The 17476-nt window shown below is 42.7% G+C and overlaps 1 protein-coding gene across 1 annotated transcript in view; it reads left to right on the top strand.

The window, feature by feature from the left end:
• LOC147729351 (embryonic protein UVS.2-like) overlaps nucleotides 1-16148 on the top strand; it is a 54188-nt gene extending 38040 nt beyond the window's left edge. Inside the window, exons 6-11 of the mRNA XM_086959918.1 lie at nucleotides 6212-6339; nucleotides 8457-8572; nucleotides 8729-8954; nucleotides 10185-10303; nucleotides 10423-10648; nucleotides 15410-16148. Of these exons, the coding sequence (XP_086816044.1) occupies nucleotides 6212-6339; nucleotides 8457-8572; nucleotides 8729-8954; nucleotides 10185-10303; nucleotides 10423-10648; nucleotides 15410-15414 (820 nt within the window). The 3' untranslated portion in view covers nucleotides 15415-16148. The remainder of the gene's footprint in view (nucleotides 1-6211; nucleotides 6340-8456; nucleotides 8573-8728; nucleotides 8955-10184; nucleotides 10304-10422; nucleotides 10649-15409) is intronic.
• Nucleotides 16149-17476: the final 1328 nt, after the last annotated feature.

The following is a 17476-nucleotide window of genomic DNA, read 5'->3' as shown; positions in this document are numbered from 1 at the left end:
TATGAGGTCATAAGCAGTAAATGGTGGGTGCAAGTTATAGTTGGCTCAATAAACTATAACTGGTAAATTTCAGTGATGTAAAAAAATTTTTTTAGGGTTTATAGTTTAACAATACCTATTTATAATTCCACTTTAACTGTAAAAATACTTTTATTTGATCTGTTAAAAATCATAAAAAAGAGTGGAACATACCGCCATGATGTAAACGTCATAATTCAGATATAGAATTAAAATTACACTAAAACATTTTTAGTTGTCGTAACCCTTGTGTGGGATGGAACCAAAGAGCAGCGGATTATTATAACAGAAATGTAAACATGTCCATGCTTTCTGTTGAAATTAAAGTGCTAATGCCAAAGGAATGGGGAGGGAGCAAAGTTTAAAACTGCCATGAATAATTTTCTATCAAGTTTCTTAAGTCACTATAGTTTCATATCCTGGAACATTTACTGGTAAGATCATATTTATGCCTAGGGCTTGTCATAGAAAGGGGCTTTGGAAGAAAGGGAGTACAGAAACTGGTCTGAAAAAGACTTAGGCCGGCTACTTTATACCCTACTGCCAAGTTCCTATTTTTAAGGTTTTGTGCTGTTTCTTTCTTTTCTAGTTCTTGTGCTGCTAGGGACAAACTAAAAATTTGACGGTGTTACAAGACAGTTGAACTGAAGAACCGCTGGGGCATTTCATGACAGCCGCTCTGCAAGTCCCAATTTGAGTTTCTCCTAGGATTGGACTTAAAAGTGACGTCCTTAGGTTATGAAGAGCCGGACAGATGCACAATAGATGTAGTAGTGACGCCGCTCCGTTGCCACAGAGGCGGCAGTCTAGGGATAGCCAGGTCTGTAGCCATTTTAGGGTGAGATCTTTATTTGAAAACTAACCCAATCTCAGTAAGGTCAATTTCCGCTTGCAGTGGTCTCTGAAGCATTCTTGCAGATTGGGCTATAGTTTCATATGCTTATAGGATAGGATCACCAACCATGCATGACTATTACCGGCAAATATGGTTTTATCAGTTTGAAACAATAATTCTTTTATTGATTTGTTTGTGATTTTTTTAAATACAGGGTATGACATGGGTGTTTGCCAGGCTTTCTCCAGATTTAGCACTAGAAGCGCTCGTTTTAAAATTTGGCATATAGAATTTTTGTTCCTTTATTGTGTTTCTACCTCCTCCCAACAGTGATGGGCAAGCGTGGTGTCTTCCGCAGCCCTCATACGCTATTAATATTTGGCCAGGACATCTTGTCTAGCCTGCGTCTGGTTCGTTAATCCATATTCCAGGCGTATCTGCAACTGAGAGATGTGTTGTGGGATTAGAAACAGTTTTTTATAAAATCTGGACTGGGCTAGATTTAGAATTTGGGAGTCCTTAGTATTCAGCATTTCCGAGCCATATGTTATCGCTGGTAAAGATTTTACAGCCACTACCTTTAGGAGATGGTTTGTTGAGCTGCCATTAGGCTTCTCTGTAAAGTTTTGAAAGCAGAGCATAATTGTTTGGTTTTTGTGTTGGCATGTTCTAGGTGTTGTTTAAAACTTAAATGGCGATCTAAAAGAACCCCCAGATATTTATATACTTCTACCTGCGATAAAATACTTGAGTTTATCCTCCAGATTAATTTGGGGCGTTTTTTATGAGTGCTGGAAAAACATAAAACATTCGATTTTTTTAGATTGATTATCAGTTGTTCTTTTGAAATGTATATTGCTAGTTGAGAGATCAGGTGCTGTAGACCAAGCGAAGTTTGAGAGAGTAACACAATGTCGTCCACATTTGGGAGTCCTTAGTATTCAGCATTTCCGAGCCATATCTTATCGGTGGCAAACATTTTGCAGCCACTACCTTTAGGAGATGGTTTGTTGAGCTGCTATTAGGCTTCTCTGTAAAGTTTTGAAAGCAAAGCATAATTCTTTAGTTTTTGTGTTGGCATGGTCTAGGTGTTGTTTGAAACTTAAATGGCGATCTAAAAGAACCCCCATATATTTATATACTTCTACCTGGGATAAAATACGTTTATCCTCCAGATGAATTTGGGGCGTTTTTTATGAGTGCTGGAAAAACATAAAACATTCGATTTTTTTGGATTGATTATCAGTTGTTCTTTTGAAATGTATATTGCTAGTTGAGAGATCAGGTGCTGTAGACCAAGCGGAGTTTGAGATAGTAACACGATGTTGTCCGCATATTTCTGACTTGCTATTGGTGTCTTTCCCAATTTGGGGTGGTCTCCATGAATGAGACTAAGGTTGTTTTCTAAATTAGCCGTGTAGAGGTTGAAAAGACACGGCGCCAGAACGCATCCTTGCTTTAGCCCATTTTTTGTTGGAAATTTCTTGGTTAAACTCAGGCCAGCCCCTTTTTTTATCTGAAACTATCCACTTTAACTGTGTTTTTTTCAGTGAATTTCTACAAATTTTTAAATGTCATCTGAAATCTTATTACCTACCCTAACTATAACCTTTGTTATAAGTGAATATGCACACATCTATATATATGAATGGGAAATCTATGTATGGGATATAGGGTTTTCGTAAATGGTTCTGGTAACATTTTCAAACCACAAGAACGTAGGGTGGAGTGGTAATGTCAAATGAACCTTGAATTTGAGTATTCCACTATCGAAATAATTACAAAAATGTAAGTTTATTTGCACAGTTGCCTTAAATATTGTATGCTATTGAGCAGATTTATTTTCCCTGACAATATGTATATACTTTGAAAAAACAGTATTATTTAACACCATATGACAGATGGTAATGGTGTAATGTTCCAGTCCATTTATTTTTTAATATTGCATTGCTGTTTTTCAGTATAAAAATCAATGTTTACTCTATCTATCTATCTATCTATCTATCTATCTATCTATCTATCTATCTATCTATCTATCTATCTATCTATCTATCTATCTATCTATCTATCTATCTATCTATCTATCTATCTATCAGGGGAGAGCCCGGAGTGGCAAAGTAAGAATGGCTCAGGAGAGCAGCTGCCTAGTCAACATGGCGGCTGGGCACCCGCTACAGATAGTTCCGCTCCGCTCCCAAAAGACATCTTTTACCTGGCAGCTGGCGGGGACGACAATGCGGCGATGGCTCCTCTGGTAATTTGGAGACCGGCAGTTTGCTGGCACACAGCGAAGAGGAGGTGGCGGTGGCTTGAGGACATCGCGGGGCTGCGCCTCTGCCAATGCAAAATGGCAGTCTCCTTTGAGACGCGGCCCGGAGATGAGGGAGCCCCCAGGAGGAGCATAGAGCACCGGTTGCCAGCGGATGATCGTGGTGCGAGAGACGGAGCCCCAGTGACTGCGATCATTGCGGGAGTGAACCCGTAAGCATCTGTGACCTCCTTGAGCCCTGGTGATAGCAACCGCCCCCACCCCAGCAATGCGATGGCACCTACGCACTGCACCACAGAGGATTCCCCTGCTCAGTAGGCGCAATAGGGATATAGACTGCCTGGGGGGGACATTGTGGGATCCTGGGGTGCACCAGATGAAGTGGAATCCCCAGAGGGACCTGCCTGATCCCATGCCTGACCTAAAGATTGTGCCCTGGGTCCTAGTCACCAGCACACTCTGAGAGATCTGTTTACCTCAGTGCTCTTTACCAACGGGGCAACCCGCTGCCGAAGAGTTCCTGAGAATCAGGGGGCCTACTCACGGAATAGGGGGGAGTCTGAGTTCGGTGGCCCTCAAAGCTATCCATATGACAATATGGCCCATCCTCTCCAAAGCAGGAGACACGTGCGTGAAAGGAGAAGTGTGGGGCTGGGAGCTGACCATATGCCCCCCAGAAGGTGCAAACTAACAAGGTATCCAGCTACTTTGGGGCCTCCAACACAGGGGACAGTCAGAAGCCAGAGCGCAATCAGGAGGCGGGAGCCTCGGTGAGGCTACCATTTCGTTCGATGTAAGGACAACGCCAGGCAAGATGGCCAGACAGCCGCAGCTCGAGGGTGCTCTTCAGCCTCCAACTAGTGCCTCATCAGGCACGAACCAAAGCTCCGAGTGGCGAGATTAATGCCTTGCAGTACTAGTTATGCTCGACCTGCCTCTCTGGAGACTCTGTCACCCTTGAGGCCTCACGCCCTGCGGAGCCCCATCGGCTCCCCCAGGATTGCAACAGAACCGGCGACTGCACAGAGTACGGCTCATCCGGTGAGTTCAGCTGCGCTTTCTCCTGTGCTCCCCCTTTACAACTGGAGGCCTTGCTGCTCCCTACCCTAACATGTCACCCCCAGTAGGACTTCTTTTACATCAACCCTCGTCTGATCTGTTTTTACTGAACGTTGAGACCTGAGAAAAATGGCTGATGCCCGGTGGAGTTGCTAGACAACTAATGAGGAGATTGTCCCAGGTTTTCCCCCTCGACCACCACCTAACCAGCCGGACATTGGACACAGTTCTTCCTCGTCTCACTGTTAAGGCTCCTTCTTCCCCTCCTTTCCCACAAATTCTCTCAACCTCGTTGTTTATTTATTGTACCTTACTAGGCTATTGTAACTGTTGTAATTGGTAGCGCAATGTTCCTCTGTTATAGCGTTATGATATCTCCGGGTCTAGCCAGCACTACATAATCCTTTTTGATGTACCCTGTAATGCAACAATTCTCTGGTTAAGTACTCTGATACCTCCAGGTCTAGACAGCGTTATATAACTTCCACAAATCAAATTAACTGAAAATTGGTTTTCCTGAACGCTGAGACCTGAGCAACATGGCTGATGACCGGTGGATCTGCTACACAGCTAATGAGGAGATTGGCCTTGTTTTCCACCTTGACTGTCACCAACCCAGCCAGACTTTGGGCACAGTTCCTCTTTGTTTCCCCGCTATTACTCCTTCCTCCCCTCCCTCCTACGAAGTCTTGAAACATTGTTTATGTGTACTGTATATTACTATGCTCTGGTATCTGATGTATATTTTAACGCAACGATCCTGAATGTAAAGCGCTCTGATACCCTCTTGGGTAAAGTTTGCGCTATATAAAACTTTATAAATAAATAAATAAAATCTATCTATCATCATATATATATATACATATATGAATATATACATTTATATATATTATGCACACACACATACTAGATGTACAGTGGAACATTACTCCCTTGCCTTATGTCACATGGTGTTAAATAACACTGTTGTTCCATTTGCCCTCACTGGGGCTGTACTTCAGAATGCCCTTTTCCTAAATTAGCAGGTTAAAATTATGGAGAGCTAATCCAGAATGTGTACCATTTCAACTGGGCAGCAATATGTCCATAGAGAATGGGAATCAAGAAGGGGAGGGAAGAGAGAGATCGGTCTTAGAGCAGGACAAATAAGGATGTGTGTCAAGGAAGAAACAGGCATAGCAGCAAAGATGTATTTTATTAATTTGCAGAACTGTGTGATAGATTGGCACTACCGAAAATTAGAATCCAATACATTTTACAACAAGCAGTAAAACTCGTTTCTATTTGCTATGCCAGGCAGAAACAGCTTCACAATTTGATATCTATATATCACTTTTGGATATGGAACTATGCAGAAATTCAATAAGAACTTTTCTGTGAGTCACATTCAAATATTAGTAGAAGAGTATTTAGTCTGTGGAGCATCTTACTGATATTAAAGTGAACCCATGTTTGTGAACTCAACTGTCTATGAGGCCAGCGGCCTGAGTGCTACCCAAAACTGCCCAAAATCGATGTATTTGTGAAAAAGGCAATGTTCAGGTAAAAAACATCCCACCAGTCAAGATGTCGAAACATGGATTAACTATATATGTTATGTATTTTAACAAGGCTCAAAATAAATGGTGTTATAACCGCATTTGAAAACTTAGGATATTTGGAGCCAAAGATTCTGCAGAAATGTTTGAAATGTAGAAAGTTCAGATCTGTTTTTCTTTGAACCAGGATTTCTTAAAGACTGATCTATTAGGGTGCATTAGGTCAGACTCCAGGCCTGTTCAGGAAGAGGACAACAAGTCTGCTTGGTGCTTGGTGCTAGTAGGATTACGTTTTTATCTTAGTTAGACAGTAGACGAACGTCATGTTGGATGTGTTCAAGTCAGTAAAGAATAGAAGCTTGCAAAAAGCTTGATTTTTCTACATAAATCACAATAAACTACACTCAAGCCTATCGCAGAGCACCAGCATGCATACTGAATCTACAAAATGTGATGCTGAGGGTATAGTGATTGTGCCTTTATTTCCCCCAGGTATGCATTCACTAAGACCAGCGGACAGGCAACAATCGTTTCCTTAAAAAACCCTAATGCAGACATGGGGCAAACAGTTGGATTCAGCAACTTGGATCTTGCTAAAATCAACCGGCTATATAACTGTGGTAAGTAGCAGTTTTCTGTGATTAAATTGGATATTTGTGATTTGCTCAATATTCTTCTTCACCTATGGCATCCCAGGGTCATTCCTACTGCTCCTAGGCGGTATCCACCCATCCCGGAGATTAAATAAATACCAGCATTCTCATTTACTATGCCTCACTACCATCATAGATCACCATCATTCCCTTTATGTGATTTCTGTATCCTCTTCTCTTTGTAGTCACACCTTAACTAAACATTCTCCATGCCTTCTAATCTCATCTAAACATCCTCTGCTGCATGTAATTTAATATCACTTCCTTTCATGTGATCACAGAATCTTCCTTTATGTGAACCCAACTTCCACTGTTTCATGTGCTCCCAATATCATCTTGGCCAGTCTGTCTACATTATTCTCTCCAAAGTGAACCCAGTATCACCATCTCCACTTTATATCAGAATCTTTCGCGTGCATTTACTCCTTCACAAGATTCTAACATCGACTGATTCATGTGATCGTAGCATCATCTCCCTTCATGTGATCCTACCATTTTCTCCTTCATGTGATCATAGCATCCTCTCTCTTCATATGATCCCATATTCCCTTGTTCATGTGATCATAGCATCTTGTCCCTTCATATGATCCCAGAAATCTCTCTTTCATGTGATAATAGCATCTCCTACCTTCATGTGATGAAAGCAGTCTCTCATTTATGGGAGGTCATCATCCCCGTCTCTTGTGGATCCTTTCATCTGATCTCATCATATGCTCCTCCAGGCAATCCTGTATCACTTTCTTTCATGTGGTCGCAGAACCCTCCTTAATATGATCCCACTTCTGCTGTGAATTACCTCTGTATTCTCTCCTCTGTTCATTCCCAGCATTACATTGTTGAAGCGATGCCAACACATTCTGCTCGCTGTGCTGTATGTGATCCCAGCGTCCAGTCCTGAGAACTGAGACCAGTATCTTCTCCATGTGATCTCGCTATCCCATTCTCGGTATTTGTCCCAGAATCCTCTACTTCATATGATCTCTCTTTATCATAGAATTCTCTTCACTTATCCTCTCTTTTGTGGGACCACGTCATGGTGTTCTCCATGTGTGTCAAGAGCCCATCCTTTACTCAAAGTGATCCCATAATCTAATTTCAGTATCCCGCACTCCAGTTGACCCTGACATTCTCTCATCCTCGTGAACTAAGCTTCCTCTCTTCTTGTGTTATCCTTGCAGCCTCTCTTCCCAGCAGTGTCCGTAATCTCTTTTCTAGTGATCCTACACCTTCTCCACTCTCCTTTACATGTTACTTGAGGAACCTTTTCCCCACGTGATTACAGTGTCCTCTTCTCCTTGTGCACCGTGTGAGGTGAGCATCATCTCCTCCATGTGATTGCACCATCCTGTCCTCCATGTGATCCCAGCAGATTGTTCTTTAAGTAGCCTCAGAATATTCTCCTCCATGGGCTCTCAGCAGCATGTTCTCCATATGATCCCAGCATCCTTTCCACCATGCTACTTGAGTTCCCGTTCTGCACGTGATCCCAACATCCTCTCTTCCATGTGATTCCAGCTTTGTGGTCTGCATTTGATCTAACCATCCTGTCCGTTGTTTCTGTTCTCTGTGTTATCCCAGCAACATCTCCTGCTTGTGATCTCAGGATCCTTCTCACCAGGTGATCCCAACATCCCAAACTGCACATTACCCCATCATATAGCCCTCAGATTGTTTCCAATAATTTTCTCTGCTCATGTGATCTGAATATTTTCTCCTTCCATTTTATCGCAGTATTTTCTTTTATCATAAGACGTGATCGTTTTGCCCTTCTAGTGGTCTCAACATTCTCTCCTACCACTTGTTCGCAGCACCGTCCACTCCTTGTGACATCAACACTCTCTTCTGTCAGTACTGCTAGTGCTGTGTCCCCCAACTTAGGCCTTTTATCAGAGTTTCCTCTGCGTTGCTACAGAGTGTAGGTGCTGCTGCTGCCCTGATATTGATGATAGTGTTATCATGGTCTCTATCTGAAATACCTACATCAGGAAAATGTAAGTGTTAATTGTCCCATGTGTTTTACTGCTTTTTCCAGTAATTGAGGCCTGCTCTCTAAAGGCCCCTTTTTTCTTGATTTGCCTTTTCAGATATGTGCAGCACAATCTCGAGGGTGGGCTTTGGATTTCTGAACTCTACCAATTACCCTTCACAGTACCCAAGCAATACTGACTGTTCTTATCTGATTCGAGTTAATGCTGCAAAGGTAAGTCTGCAGTAAGTTCTTTCTTGGTTAATTGTGTTTGACCATTAAACTCGCAGACGGTGGAGGTTTGCACCTTTAATATGAAAGACTCCCTTGATATAGAAGACTCAAGGACAGTGTCCTGATGCCAAGCCCCTTCTCTACCTTGTCTTCCAGATTTTGCTCACATTTAATGCCTTCGATATTGAATCCTCTCCAAACTGTGAGTCTGATTATGTCAGGGTTTATGATGGGATGACCAAAGACTCCCCTGTCTTACTCAACAAAGCCTGTGGGAGGGGAAGTGTGCCCCCAGTGGTGTCTTCAACAAATGTCATGCTGCTGCAGTTTGTTACCAATGGAGCCATCTCCGCCAGCGGGTTTAATGCCTACTACCAGAACGGTAGGAGACTTTCTGTTTTTTATCTCATAGTCACTAGGTGATCGAGTGCTTGAATGGAAAACTAGCTCATGCCACCTTCATAGACTAATATTTGAATCACTTTAAAACACATTGTGATAGCATTGGCCCTATCTAATTCTTCATACAATGTTTTTATTGAAAGAACAGATACATGTAATAAAAAAGGAGTGAAACGATCATCGAGGCAAAGTGCCCATCCAGGATAAGCTATCACTATGAGACTATGAGACATGATGGAATTTACATGTATGGAATTTATATGTGTATGCTATTATCATGGGTCTGAAAGAAAACACCAGACCAGTGGTTTTACGTATAGGTTCCTAAGGCGCCAATCAGATTATCTCACTAGTAATATGGTGCAGTTAGTATTCAAAGAACGGTGCTACGGGGTAAAGGGAACCCCAACTCCCTCTCAATTAGGCAAGGGCCTATACATAAGCACATACACTCACTAGGACACGTCAAAATTCAAATTCTTTTCAAATTCTTGTATTCAAAAATTAATTGCGTCAATATCATCGGGTTGTTTCTTGTGAAGGTTTATTCTCGAACTCTCACAGCCAACACGTGTTTCGTCGTATTGGGAATGTAACCCACGACTTTCTCAAGGCTCTTTGGAGTAAAGTGGTCGTTTATATTTTGCGGTGATACTTCCAACCCGCAGTGGGTATCTGTAAGGGACGATTACGGCGTCAAAGTAAAATTTCAGCGAGTGAAGTTACGGAGTACGACTTCTTATTGTTCGTATTCATGTGCAGGGCTTTCGCCATTCATACGTATAAAGAAGTGTCCCCAGTCCTTCCGTACGATACCAGATCACCTTGGAATTACATAAATATTGCCACTTTGGAGTTCATAATAGAAAATCTCACTCAATCTGAAATGTTTGTAAACAATATTCAAGACACAACATATATGTCAGACAGTAGATTTGTCAATGGTATTCTGACATGCTACCCTTATAGTGAGTATACCATGCCTGCCACTGCTGTCACCAAGCAGCACGATGCAGCCTGTACTCCTGTTAAAAAATTGGTTAGGTGGGAATGAATGGATAAATAAATAATGTCACTTCTTACAAGCACTTGTGAATCATACTGCTTATTGGGAGAGTGTTTGGAACAAACCGGTGGAGCTGGAACATAGCTGGTGGTTGCACATAGAGGTATCTGGATGTTTGATGGTGTGTCTCTCTTTGTTTTCCAGTCGTTTGTGCCCATGCGTACAGCACTTCACCAGGTACCGTCACATCAGAAAACTATCCTCAGAACTACCCAGCCAGTTTAGACTGTGCCTACTACATCTCTGCCCCATCAGGGAACAAGGTCAGTAGCGCAACACACTCTTTACTTTTGCACTGGAAGAGTCAATTGGTAGAAGATTGGGATGACACAACATTACTCCTGAATAAGACTCCTCTTCTCTTTTGTGTCTCATATTGTAGATTTCATTGACGTTCACTTCCTTTGACTTGGAGCCCAGCGTGACCACCTGCCGCGCAGACTACCTGGTCATCTTCAACGGCCCTACAAACAAGGACCCACTGATTGGACGATATTGTGGATCAGGTCCAGTCCCATCAGTAGTGTCCAGTGGGAACTCATTGCTTCTCCAGTTCCACAGTGACAGTTCAGACCAGAAGAAAGGCTTCCAGGCTACCTACACCTTCGGTAAGTGCTAAATGCTTTGGTGTGCTAAGTTGTGTTGAGTTCTGGTATGTTGTATTGTATTGTGTGGTACTTTATTACACGTTTCATGTAAGAATGTTTTCCGGAACATTTGGAACTTAAAGAAAAACAGGCCAAGCTAACCACAAATGGCCACAGAAGCTGCTCAGGTACTAACCATGAATTCAATTTACTAGTTGGGTGACTCTACCGAACAATTTTCATTCTTTGGTAACCCACAAAATAAAATACAACGATTGATGTTTGATAAATAATGTGACAAGAATCACTGGTGCAAAATCACACAGCTAAACTTGCCTTTACAATAGAAGGTTTGAGCAAAAGAAACTCACCTTAAAGTCCCTATACCATGTTTCAAGTAGGGTTTAAAATCAAATCGAAAGAACTCCACCACTCACAAAAAATATTTTAGCACAAAGGACAATGATACTTGCAAACGATGGACTACCACTGCGTAGCAACTCCTTTTAGGCATCTCACAAAAAAACCTTTGAACTAGATCTCTGATGACAAAAGGACAGGACAGGGTCTTCAAGGAGCATGCCTCAAGGCAATGGGACATGTTCAACCATCCATGAGAACCATAAACCATGATCGAGGATCCATCATATCCTTCCTGGCCTTAGTTGCTCACCTCTGGCTACTGTCCATTACTTCTAGGTGAAGGCTTGAAGCACCATAATGTGATTGTGAAACAGTGTGAGAGCCATGCATAACCATCACTGAAGTGACTGTGGCACTTCTTTGCATTCCTTCTCTCATACCCTCAACTCATACTCACTATCATGTTCCAATCTTTATCACGACTCCGCTACAATTAAAAGACCACTTTATAGTCACAAAGATAGCCATCTTGCAGATGAAAAGTTTACCTACAACTGAAATGCTCTTATCTAAACTTGGCCACAGATACTTGGAACTACAAATCACTATGACGACTCTGGAAGGGTTTCAGTTTACTGAGGTGGGAAAAAAAGGAAAGAAAAAACACCTCCCACTAGGGAATGTTGTCTAGACACAACACTGTAGCAACTTAATATTTATTCCCAAACCAATAAAATGTCAACATGAATTTTACTATTATGATGCAATGCAAATGTTAAGACACTACGATGCAATACTTCAGTTGCACCTCTAGCACCGGCTGGTGCTTCGGACACACTCTTGTCCTATTCCAAAGCAAGATGTCTTGCATTTATTTACAGAAGAGCTCCCACTGCCCTCACATATCTCATTAGGTCCAGAGAGAACCTCATTGGATGTTAGTCAGAAGTAGCCACCTGGATGCAAGTGCACTGTTTAAAGCTTAATACAGGAAAGACGAAGGGGCATATTATCAAGCATATATCGCCGCTTTAGCAGCCGTTTTCGGCCGAAAAGGGGCGATAGAGCCATACCAGTATGAGTAAGGACATGCTAGCACATGTTTCCTTGTCTAAGCTCCGGTTTCCTTACGCCTTGCATCGCATCTGTAATAAGATGCAAAGTAGGCGTTCCCTAGCAAACAACATTAAATATATCGCTATGTGGCCTTCGGGTATTTACAAGCTCGCCCAGGACAAATATAGCGATATTGAAAGCCACGCTAACTGCGTTTATCACCGGTATTTTACATCTGTGAAAATCCTGACTTGACTATCTTTTGCATGGGAGGTGGATTGTACTGCAAAATCCACATTTCCCATCACTAAGGATTCCTCTATTGATGCAGGTTTATCACTGGATTCACAGCGATAAACCTGCATTTCGCCACTATCGCCGGATTTTTCATCGCTGTGGAGATAAGCATTGTAAATAACTCAATATCTCGGCGATCAAATCTGGCAATAGCCGGCGTTAAACAAAATCTTGCTACGCGCGCTCTGCAATATTTATCACTGAACGTTGATGATATGCCCCGGAGATCTTACTGTTTGGCGCAGCTTGTAGTATATGGGACGATTTGTGACAGCCTTTAACCACGGCGACTGTACCAGAACCAAGGAAAGCCGCAAAGAATCTGTGATTCTTGATTTTCCTTTCTCTTGGTTTTGGAGTTTCCCTTTCCATGCAGGACCAGGTAAATGCTAACTGTGGCAAATGTTTTGGTCTCCATACACATTTTTGTAATATATTTCGCTGGATTCCAGTGGAATGATGAAGGACAGACATCCAGGCACTGATTATAAATAAGCTGGATTATGACAATGCTCTATCTTTTGGAATGGCTGATTTTATATTTCAGTGTCTGCAGTCCATTCAAAATGCAGCAGCCAGACTAATCTGTAACTTTGGAGACACATGCAGCAGGCTCCTGAACCCCTGTCGGCTCTCCCTCTCCTTGCCCCAATATTAGCATGTCTCATTCACAAAGTGCAAGCACCTGTTATGGTCAGGTTCTACTTTGTGAGTGGATACCTCTCCTTTGTAGTGCACATTGTGATTACACAGCACTGATACATGTCCTTCCATCAGTGGTGGCTCCTCCGCTATGACGGAGGAGCATCGCCTCACTGCTTTCTCGCAGTGCGAGAAGCAAAAACATAAAATGGTAACAACTTTTAGTTATTACCATTTTATGTTTTTTTATGGTGGGCGGGTGGGTGGGGCTGCTCTGCTCTCAGAGCAGGACAGGGGAGGAGTGGTTTGCCAACTCCTGAGTGAGCAATGACTGTTTGGGCGGGCCTCTCGGGCCACTCAAAACAGTCATGCGCACTTCCCAGTTCTCCATGCAGGCTGTATTGCAGCCTGCAAGAGAAAATGCCCACCCCTCCAGCCCCTTGGTGAGCGCCGTGTCGCCGCACTCAGACCAATCACAATGCTCCATAGAGCATTGTGATTGGCTTAGGGGTGGGAGCCTGGCTGCCTGCTTCCTGTTCCGACCTCTAGTGGGACACAATTGAGCAGAAAAGAAGACGGTGGACCAGGCGGTGGTAAGGTAAGTTTTATTCATTCTTTTTTTTATGCAGCCCGCATCTACCCCGCCCTCCAGTGCATGCCCTTCCCCACACACAAGCCGTTCCAGCCGGCCCAGCCTTCCATCATGTCCCCGTCATGTTTCTTTCATGCCACTTCCTTCTTGCGAATCACATGGATTCACACTATGGGCATTGTAATTCACAAACCAATTTGCTAAATCATGTAGTCCCAGTATCTTGAGGTATTTAATTTCCGATGTTGAGCTCTATCAATATCAGGAAGCGTCTGAATACCCTCTCAGGTGATTAGATAGCTATACAAATCAATATTATATAACATAACATGAAATATACGGAAGAAGTTCCACTGTAGATAAAGTGCACAAAGCTCCCAGGGTCCAGTTAGCAGGGTTCTTGAGTGAGTATGTTGGGTACTAGTCCCTTACACGTTTTTGGAGCATAGGTAGCTTTTCATGTAATGTTCCACGAAGCCAGCTCTTACAGTGCACCGACAGGAGCAACCCTTCACCACTTAGTTTTGCTTTAATTCTGCCTACATTGGATCATTGATCGTTAACTTGGACTGAACAATGTTATCTATTTACTTTACCTCTCCATCGCTGGATAAACTCAGCATTCTTTCTAGTCAGTCTACATCAGCCATTTCCTTCTCCACCAAATTACTTCACCTGTCATGAGACACCGGAAAGTGAGGACTAAAAAGCATAGATCGAGGCTAGGAGGGTTATAATACTGACTATAGGCGCTAGAAGAGTATCACTGAAATTAGTAGTAGAAGAGCATAAATCACTGAGTGTAGAGTTGAGGGTCATATAATAGAATATAGAAGAGGGTTTTAACACTGAGTCTAGAATTAAGACATTTGTTGCCCTGAGACTAGAACTCAGAGGAACATAGTACTGGGTCGAGAAATGAAAAAGTTATAGCACAAATTCTAGAATTGAGGATGTAGCACAAAGTCTAAAAATAAAAGGATTATAGTAGCACATCTAGAAATAAGAGGGCAGTCGCTCTCTCTAAATCTAAAGATCAAGAGTTTTAGCTCCAAGTCTACCATTAAGATGGCTGTTACATGGAGTCTATAGTCTAAAAACTCACTACCAGTCACATGACACATTGCAGTGCTTTATATCCCACCCTGCACCTCACATATTCAGCTGCCTGACCTAAAAGCCTCTAAGGGTCACCTTAGTAGTTTTAACTGCACACTTGTGTTTACCGGTTCCAGGAGGGTCTTTGCTGCACCTGGTATTTAGGAGCTACGTATAACTTCAGTCTGTGCCTGACTGGGCAAGGAATCAGCCCCTTACAACTCCAGTGCTTGTTGACATACCCTGGCCCAACTGCAAACAGCCTAGATCAGCTAGTGAATCTATTTTTCTTAAAATGTGGTCGAACGGCAAACATCATGGCTGCAAAGAAGCAGTTTCCCCATCAGTGAAGTTCTGGCAAGGGGAAGAACCTGGGGGTCTGTAGACACCAGCTTTACTGAAGTGGAGGAAAGGAGTCCTTCTTCAGGCTGGAATGGGTCAAGACAACCTTCTTACACATGCAACACTCTCATATGTGAGCTGTGGTGTTCAGATACATCCACTCAGCAGAAATCAGTCAAATAACTGTGGACAGCCTTTAATCATCATAAGCCTAATGACTTGAATGTTGCATAAATCTGAACTGATCGGGAGGAAACAATGTTTTATGTCAAATAGATCTAAACCTGTACGTACGTGACTAGCTCTCTGACCACAATTATGAACCCTCTCCGGTAAGGTGTACCCCTGACCAACTCCACAACTGACATTTCTCTCCCTCTCTATTATTGCAGTGTAAGCCTAAGAAGAGATGCTGCACACATTGACTCAGAGAAGAATCTACCAGAGCCTCCATCTCAAAAGAAGAAGCCCCTACATTATTTTATGTTACATCGTCTGACACGTCACATAGTTTTGACTTTTCATCCTGGTGTTGTGAATAGAGGCCCTCATTTAGAGTTTGTTAGAAGGGACACTTGATCAAAAGAATTGGTGGATATTCCATCCGTCAAAACCTGAGTTTCCAGGCTCTATATAGAGTCCTAGAACTGCCATGTTTCCATTGGTGGACCGCCCACTGGCTCCCCAAGCAGAAACCTTGACCAGATGGAAAATAGGCCATTTCTTAAAGTGTCTCAAACTGTCCACTCTTCATTTAGGGTGATCATTCTAGTCTCAGAGATGAAACCAAGGACATGACCTCAACATCCCAGAGTGCTTTGTTTTTCAAAAAGAAGAGCTTGCTTTCGGAGTTTGTTTTTGAAGAGCAAATATATTTTCCTAGCAGTTGCATTGGATGGGACACACTCAGCAGAGCATCTCAGCAGAGTGTCAGTGCCTTCAATAGAGCAACAGCAAGGGGAAACAAGCCTCTAGTGGTTTGATAATGTGTGCTGTTGTGCTATTCCTCTTTTGTAGAGCTCTGATCACCCAGCTTGAGTTATGGAGCCCTGGCCTGAAATGTATACTCTGCTTCACTGTAATACATGAGTTTGAGAAAGGAATATCCAAATAAAGTTACATTGACATGTGAAATAAGACTAGTTGAACTATGTTTTCAGAATACACAATACAAATTACGTATCATGTCCTATAAAGGGGAGGGTAGCAGGGAGGAGGGTTTAAGAGTCTGGCAGCTTCCCAGGGTGCCAGCAGAAAGGGCTCCAGATTACTCACATAAGGATCTACATTTGAGTCTCTTGTCCTATGATTGTTGGCCTTGTGTTATAGCTGCCGTGGAGTGGTGAGTGAGGCTGAGGGAATGCATGTTGTCTGATGTGTTTGTTTGGGTTACTCAACTCACACCAGGGTGTAGGAAGGGGAGAGCTGTACCGATGGGCTAATCTACAGTAGTGTTAGACCTAGTAGTGTGGCAGGCTGATTCAACCCCTCATGGCCTGGAGGGGTTCAGACAGACTATGAACACTAATAGGTTCCCCAGCTATGTTCTTTTCATGCCATTTTTTCTGTAGCGTTCTGCCTATGGAAGCATAGATACATGGGGACGTGAAGTAAAGCTACTCTCTTCTCAGTAGAGCTCGGGTGTCATTTGGTAAAACACACAAGAAAAAGCACAGCCCAATTTGTTACTGCCGTACAGTAGTATAACAACACAAATGCAGTTTGAAGCTACTTCACACAGTTATTCCTAAGCCAATCCACAACTCAGCATTAGCACAAAGTGCATGCATGCAGCACACATGCAGAAAATAATAGCATAATGTGCATTTGTAAAGAGCACACTCACCCAAGGGTATCTTGGTGCTGAATGGCAGATGTTTATTGTTACCCAACTAATGATACTCATTTATAGACCTCAGAAGAGATAGGAAGGGCTGAGTGGACCTGCTAGGAACTTGTGCCCAAGATGTTGAACAAAGGCTCGCATTGGTCCACCAAGCCACCAGACACGGCTCTGCCTCCCTATTACCAGGCAACTTGTAAAGAAGAATATTTTAAAGATACAAAAAGCAGGATATATTTAATCTTATCTCCCCTTAATCAAAATGTTTCAATTAAACAGTCTTTTAACCTGGAAGGAATACCCACATTGTGAGATTCGTTACTCATACCTACAACAATCAACCTACATACATCCCGTTTCTCTGATTTTGGGTACCGAAGTGTAACCACATTACCATGAATATTTTGCCCAGATACATTATTCCTGGATATGCTGTCACTAGCACAGCTCAATACTCTTGTGCTGGTATGATAACAGCTTACACAACTGCGTATGTGAGCAGTGTTTAGGGCGCTACATGATCAGGGTCCTGTCCCACTACAAGAGCTTTTCTCCTGGTACTCTACCTCCAGAACGTTGTGCTCCTCATCCGCACATTTGGTTACAATCCCTAAGA

Source organism: Lissotriton vulgaris, chromosome 2_2 (genome assembly GCF_964263255.1).
Source record: "Lissotriton vulgaris chromosome 2_2, aLisVul1.2, whole genome shotgun sequence".
Taxonomy (NCBI): Eukaryota; Metazoa; Chordata; class Amphibia; order Caudata; family Salamandridae; genus Lissotriton; species Lissotriton vulgaris.
Note: the sequence above shows the minus strand (reverse complement) of the source record. Positions and strands in the feature narration are given on the sequence as shown.